The 7,792-nt window shown below is 37.3% G+C and overlaps 1 protein-coding gene and 1 long non-coding RNA gene across 2 annotated transcripts in view; one reads left to right on the top strand and one right to left on the bottom strand.

The window, feature by feature from the left end:
- LOC106872557 (zinc finger protein 239) overlaps positions 1-5,767 on the top strand; it is a 6,635-nt gene extending 868 nt beyond the window's left edge. The window contains exon 2 of the mRNA XM_014919584.2: positions 4,788-5,767. Within this exon, the coding sequence (XP_014775070.2) occupies positions 4,906-5,676 (771 nt within the window). The 5' untranslated portion in view covers positions 4,788-4,905 and the 3' untranslated portion in view covers positions 5,677-5,767. The remainder of the gene's footprint in view (positions 1-4,787) is intronic.
- Positions 1-7,792, bottom strand: part of LOC128251134 (uncharacterized) — a 9,967-nt gene that overhangs the window by 1,349 nt on the left and 826 nt on the right. The window contains exon 2 of the long non-coding RNA XR_008266985.1: positions 700-907. This is a non-coding gene — a long non-coding RNA (uncharacterized LOC128251134). The remainder of the gene's footprint in view (positions 1-699; positions 908-7,792) is intronic.

Below are 7,792 nucleotides of genomic sequence, written 5' to 3'. Positions count from 1 at the left end.
ACCACCACCATCATGTATTTTATTATTTTTTTTTCATGTTAAATTCGATGTAATTGTTATCTACATCAGGTGAAATGGATTTATTGAAAAAATTCTTTCTAAAAATGAAATGTCCATTTTTTTCAGAAAGGTGTGAGGAAACAAAGTCGAGTGAGGGTGGGGCGTAACTGCCGCTAAGATTCAGAACGTTTATTACAATTTACTTCCACCTTGCACAAAACACGAGGCTTGTGTGCATTGCCACCAACGGTGAAGCTTATCTACTTACTCCTCGTTCAACTTTTTGTCATTAAACCGTTGTGACATTTGCTTTAATCTCTATGCACCAATTTAACCCATTGGTGCATGAGTTAATAGGTAAATGAAGTTGTCTAGGCTCATAATATGCTGCTTTTGGTATAACTTTTTAATTTTACTTCAGCTTGAGCTCCATTATTGATTATTGATTGTGTGTCATAAGTGATAAACTATTAGAACTCAGCTAGCTCATTCCAATAAGGTCGTGTTTTTGTTTGTTTTATATATATAAATAAAACAACAACCGTATTGGGGAGGAAATTGTATAGTTTCTCAACAGTTTGATAACCGAACTACCAAACTGTTTTGCGTCTGCCATTGCAAGATGGTCAAACTGAGGGACCCTGGTTTTATCCAGACGTTGTTGGGATTATAGTGACCTTGCTATCAGAATCTACTTACATGTGTACTTCAACATTTTTTAATCTCCTTAGAAGTCACTGCTCCTAATGTTGAAGCTGTATTTCGTCTGTCTTAGCGTTCTGAGTTCAAATTCCGTCGAGGTCGACTTTGCCTTTCATCCTTTCGGGGTCGATAAATTAAGTACCAGTTGCGTACTGGGGTTGATCTAATAGACTGGCCACCTCCCCCAAAATTTCAGGCCTTGTGCCTAGAATAGAAAAAAAAAAATTTACATGTGCCCTTTTTCTAGCAAATTCTTATCTAAATACAATTCAATTCAGTTCTTTTAGTATATTGTTATTTATCATTAGTAGGAGCCAAAGTAACATCATTTATCATTTCAAACTGCTGAATATGGTTGGCACAATTTGGCAACAGGTTTTTATGAGACTGCATGTATTTTAATATTTTGGAGTGATGTGCAGAATTTGATAATCCATTCACAACACCTGGCGCTGTCAAACTATATATTGTTGGTAGGGAGATGAATTCTTGCTGCCTCTAGTGGTTGAGTGTCTATCAATGACAAGACCAAACCAGGTCAAGATCATGTGATCTGATGGTCCAAGTACTGGAGTGATATAAAGAAGAATGCATTTTGCACCAAAAAAAGCTAATATGAGAGTTTTCCTCATGGTATTTTCCACAGTATAGTTTGTTCTAATAGAACATTCACGTTTAAGAGGTGATAAATATTATCTCTCAGTTAGTTACATTTATATGTGGCCATCTTCATTAAATTGTTTCTCTGTTCCTCGATTTATTAAACTCACAAAAACATGCAGCTTCTCTCAATTTTTCATATCAATGTTTTGGTTTTGATGATAATTGCTTCAGAAACAAAAAAATGTGTCGTTTTGGCAGTAACCAGCTTTGGTTTCAGTGGGGATATTATAGTCTCTTTTATGTATGAAGTTTATCTCCTCCAGTACCTTAAGATGCATATTTTAATATTCTCAATTCCTGCTTTAGAGAGGAATAGAACAGTTACGATTTTACTATCTTAGTCTTTGCCATTTTTGTCTTAGCATTGGCTGTGAGGGATCCTAACCAAACTCAAGTAAAATTGTCATCGTCATTTAATGTCTATTTTCCAAGCTGGCATGGGTTGGATGGTTCAACTGGAACTGGTAAACCGGAGAGCTGCAACAGGCTCCAGTTTAGCAAGGCTGATGTCCTTTCTTATGCCAACCACTCCATAGTGTACTAGGTGTCTCTTGTGTGGCACCAGCATGGGTGCCATTTGCATGTCACTGGTATGAGTGCCATTTTTACATGTCACCAGTACAGGTTTCATTTGGGTGTCACCAGTATGGGTTCCATTGCATTTTGCATGTTACCAGCATGGGTACTTTTTATGTGTCGCTGGCATTGGTACCTCACATGTATCATCATAATTAAATGAAATTTGTATGCAATTGATGACTTATGAATTAATCCAAGTGACTAGACTCCCTCAAATGCTTGGGGGGTATCATTAGAAGTAGTAGATAGCTTCTGTTACCTAGAAGACCAAGTTAACAGTGGTGGAGTTCTGATAGTGTAGATGCTAGAATGAGAAAGGGCTGGACAAAGTTCAGAGAGCACAAGCTCTTAGATGGTAACTAAGGAGTGAAAAGCAGATTGTATGATGCCTATGTGTGAACAGCTATGTTACATAGCAGTGAAACATGGGCTTTGATTACAGAGGACTTGTGAAAGCTTGAAAGAAATGAAGTGAGCATGCTTTGCTGGATGGGTAATGTCAGTGTGTATGCATGACAGTGTAAATGATTTAAGAGGAAAACTGATACAGTATGATAATGGCCTAACAGCCAGTAATGTTGTGAAAAACTGGTGGGCTGCAGATAATTTGGCTATTAGTGACTATCACAGTGTTTGTATCATCATCATCATCATCATCATTGTTTAACGTCCACTTTCCATGCTAGCATGGGTTGGACAATTTGACTGAGGACTGGTGAACCAGATGGCTACTAATTAGTACAGCCAAATTAAATTGGATTTGTAATTTAAGTATTTATTTGGTTTACTTATTCAAGAGAGTTGCATTTATTTTTATGCATTCTCATCATCATTGTTTAATGCCTGCCTTCCATGCTGGCATGGGTTGGATGGTTTGACAGGAGCCGGCCTGGCTGAAGACTGCACCAGACTTCTGTGTCTGTTTTGGCATGGATTTTAAGCTGGACGCCCTTCTTAAGACCAATCACTCAGCAGAGCAGACTCAGTGCTTTTATGTGGCACAAGCACAGGTGAGGTCAGTTTTGGCATGGTTTTTACAGCTGGATACACTTTCAAACACCAACCACGTTTACAGTGTGGACTTGATGCTTTTTATGTGGCACCAGCACTGGCAAGGTCACCAAATAACTTGGAAGACAAGGAATTTTGAGAGATGAGGGGGCCATTGGAGGAGGTGATCTTATGTCAGGTGATGAAAGGTTAGAGAGTGACAGAGAGGCATAAACATGTCTTGCTGTAGAGAAGGTTACCTGGCCAGAGAGAGAATGAGTGATCATGAAAAATCTCAATGTTTTTTTTATTTTATTTTCAATCCTTGATCCCTAAAGGGAAAAATCACCTTCAAAGTTGACACCAGTCAAATTTTAAAAAGAAACAAAATAAGCAAGGAGATAGCTACCATGTAAGGCCCCATCATGTTGTTCATCTCACATACACTGGAATCCTTAACTTCCTGTCTCTATCTTTAAATCTATTTACTTTTTTTATTACTTCCTGCCAATTCATTCCTTTGCCTTTTATATTTAATATTCTCAAGATATTAATACATTCAACTAATTTCTTTTCTTTGTTACATTTTCACCAGTTTATGTTTTCCTTTTAAACCTTAGTGTTCAGTTTTGTGTTGTTATAAAGATCAATGTGATTATAAGATTTGGCTGTGATTTCTAACAGGCTGAGCAGCCACTTGGAGCCTCCATGTATGTGGTAAAATAATAGAAATTATTCAATTCATTATTTTTAAGTACAAATACTAGAATTAACAGCCATGTAATAAGTACCCAGTCTACTCGGAAGTGATTGGCATTAGGAAGGGCATCCAATCTTAAAAACTGTCAAAGCAGGTGGAGCTTGGTGCAGTCCTCTCTGGCTTGCCAGATCCTGTCAAACCATCTAGCCTGTGCCAGCATGGCCGACGGATGTTCATGATAGAAAAAGTAATTCTTAATTGCATCATAAATATTCTTTAAAATAAACAAGATGGCCACTTGAAGAATTGTCCTGCAGTTGCCAAACTGTTACTGGCTAAACTTTGACAAAGTGAAAGTGACATGGTAAACACAAAATTTGCTGGTATTTTTTTTATTTGTTGTATTTTCTTTGTTCATTAATATAATGTATCTTGTTTGATCTGTCATTTGTAAAATCCCCAAAATTGGGACTAAACGACTGTAAAAGGCTCTAATAGGAGCTTTGACTGCTAGAAATGGTAGCTAAATTTCCCTCAAATTACACCTTTCTGTCTTGAAAATTAAGAACAAAAATGTTGTTCCAGATATACAATGTCAGAGTTGGAACACATTTGATCAAAGATGCCTCGGGGCTGCCTTGGGTTAAACAACAATAACAATCAAACAAGGCAATTCTAAATATTGTACTGGATATAGGAGAGTGTTAATGTCTACGGTTCTGTAGTTTAACATAATGTGTGTAGCTGCAGTCAAGGTTGTATTGTGTTTTAACAACAAATTAAACAGTAAATTATTCAGATAAATTTTTGTGTCTATAGAAGGTAAAAAGAGAGAAAATAGCTTCTGACAATAATGTTTAATAAGGCCTATCTTTAGAAGAAAAGTCCAGTTATGTAAATCCGGACTGTTCTTTTCTCCTGAAGATGGGCCTTTGCACCTGAAATATAAAGGGTTTATTAAACTTTCCCCTTTGTTAGAAGCTTTCTATTTTCTCTCTTTTTACCTTCTTCGATATTACAATGCTTCAAGCGAACTATAACACTCATTTTTACATCTATGGTTTATCATTATAGAAATGTAATATTTCTGCTGTTTGATCTCAATTTTCTTTTAATATCCTCTATAGTATATAATATCTTTATATTATTTCAGAATATCTTGGATTACATTGAAGTTTACAGTGTTGTCATATATTAAGATTACAGTTTGAGATAAGCAGAACAAATATTTAAGAATTAAAGTATAAAAACTACAAACCCATCCAAACGTCATGATGAATGAAATGTATGGAAACACAGCTGAATGGAATATACCATCTCGAAGGATTAATTTTACAGATGAGCGTCCAAAAGATACAGGAAAAACATACCACTGTGATATCTGTAAAAAGTCATTCTCTCGTAGGGGGAACCTCACAACTCACAGACGGATTCACACAGGAGAGAAACCATATGATTGTGACGTCTGTGGTAAATCATTCTCGAAAAGTAATAATTTATCTAGTCACAAACGAATTCATACCGGGGAGAAGCCATATCAATGCGATATCTGTTATAAATCATTTTCTAAGGGAAGTAATTTAACTGAACACAAACATATTCATACAGGAGAGAGACCATATCACTGTGCTATCTGTGGTAAATCATTCTCAAAAGTTGGTGACTTGGCTACACACACCCGCATTCATACTGGAGTGAAGCCATATCAGTGTGACGACTGTGGCAAATCGTTCTCCAAAAGTGATAACTTGACTAATCACAAACGAATTCATACAGGGGAGAAACCATATCCATGTGATATCTGTGGCAAATCATTCTCAAAAGTAAGCAACTTAACTGAACACAGACATATTCATACAGGAGAGAAACCATATCACTGTGATATTTGTGATAAATCATTTTCTAAAAGTAGTAATTTAACTAGTCACAAACGTATTCACACAGGTGAGAAGCCATATCATTGTGAAATCTGTGGTAAATCATTTTCCAAGGGATGTAACCTAACTAAACACAAACTTATTCACAATTACACATGTATTTAATCATTCAGAAAAGAACTACCAGTAATTTCCTCTGGTGACATAATTTACCTTTGTAATGATTTTAATAAAAAGTTTTATTTTTTCAGAATATTCATGCATATTCTTCCATTTAACATATTTCCAGAGTAAACAAAGAAGAAAAAAGTCATTGATTTATTTGACATTTTGGGTAATTAAATGAATAATGAATTCTGAGAGGTTGATAATGTATACACACTCTGAATTGAAATGTTACATCATACTAGAATAGGATGTATATATAAAATACAGGTATGGCTATGTGGTAAGAAGTTTGCTTCTCAACCACATGGTTCCAGGTTCAGTCACACTGCATGGTTCCTTAGATAAATATATATTTTCATGAGAAGACCCGGCAAGCCAAGTGAGATCGTTGCCAGGGCCCCTGGACTGGCTCTTGTGCGGGTGTCACATAAAAGACACCATTTCGAGCGTGGCCGTTTTCGTGCGGGTGACACGTAAAAGCACCCACTACACTCTCTGAGTGGTTGGCGTTAGGAAGGGCCTCCAGCTGTAGAAACTCTGCCAAATTAGATTGGAGCCTGGTGTTGCCATCCGGTTTCACCAGTCCTCAGTCAAATCGTCCAACCCATGCTAGCATGGAAAGCGGACGTTAAACGATGATGATGATGATGTATATGTGTATCTGTATGTTTGTGTTTGTCCCCAACCACCACTTGACAACCGGTGTTGACTTGTTTGTGTCCTTTAACTTAGCCATTCAACAGAGGAGACAGGTAAAATGCCAGGCTTTAAAAATTAGTACTGAGATTGATTTGTTTGACTAAATCCTTTAAAGAAAAAACATCAAATCTTTTGAGCACTACTGTCTTCTGTACGGAGAATCTCTGGCCCTCTATGAGCTATATAAATATATAAAGGCACAAGTATGGCTGTGTGATAAGTAGCTTGCTTACCAGCCACATGGTTCCAGGTTCAGTTCCACTGCATGGCACCTTGGGCAAGTGTCTTCTACTATAGCCTCAGGCTGACCAAAGCCTTGTGAGTGGATTTGGTAAACAGAAACTGAAAGACGCCTATCATTTATATGTGTGTGTTTGTGTTTACGTCCCTGTAACTTAGCAGTCCAGCAAAAGAGCAATGGAATAAGTTCTGAGGTCGATTTGTTCAACTAAAGGCGCTGCTCCAGCATGGCCACAGTCAAGTGATTGAAACAAATAAAAGATAAAAGAGATCGTCATCATCATTTAATGTCCGTTGTCCATGCTGGCATGGGTTGGGGGTTGGGTGGTTTCACCAGGGCTGGAAGGCTGCACCAGACTCCAGTCTAATTTGGTATGGTTTCTATGACTGGATGCCCTTCCTAATGCCAACCACTCCGAGAGAGTAATGGGTGCTTTTACATGCCACCAGCATGGGTGCCATTTGCATGACACCAGTATCTGCACGACTGCTTGATGGGACTTCTCAAGCACAACATGATGCCACAATCCAATGGCTAACATAAATGGAAGATATAGTTGAGCATTGGACCTCACAGTGACAAAGTGGCTGAGTTCCTTTTGTGTGTTGGGCTTCTCAGAAGCAATGACCAAGACCTTTAGCATCATCTTGTGCTTGAGAAGTCCCATCAAGCCGAGCAAAATATTATATTATTTACATATATTTATTCATTTGTCTGATATGTAATTAGAGATACAGCAGTAATTGTTGTGGCAGTGACAAGTTCGCTCGCTGGTTCGTAGTGTAGAAGTGGTTGTCTGCTAGGAAAGAGTAAGGAATGCATGGTGCTGACTAGAAAGGATAAAGGTGGCATCGTTGTTCTTGTGGCCCTTCACTTGACATACAAATAGAACAGAGTGGTGACATTTAGTAGAGATGACCTAGAAGTTGTTCTCCTTCGATTACTATCGCAAACAGCAATAGCTTTCTTCAACAGAATACACATTGTTGATTGGTTAAAATTACCCAAATATGACAACTTTAACATGAAATACCTTTTAAAATACGAAATTTTATCAAAAATGTTGAAAGTGAACCATGTTCAGCATGAGAAATTACACTAATATACAAAGTTTCAAACTGTTAAAAGAAAAATTATTAAAAAATCTGTGGGCGAAACTGAACAGATCCCAGG

Source organism: Octopus bimaculoides, chromosome 28 (genome assembly GCF_001194135.2).
Source record: "Octopus bimaculoides isolate UCB-OBI-ISO-001 chromosome 28, ASM119413v2, whole genome shotgun sequence".
In the NCBI taxonomy this organism is placed as follows: domain Eukaryota; kingdom Metazoa; phylum Mollusca; class Cephalopoda; order Octopoda; family Octopodidae; genus Octopus; species Octopus bimaculoides.
Note: the sequence above shows the minus strand (reverse complement) of the source record. Positions and strands in the feature narration are given on the sequence as shown.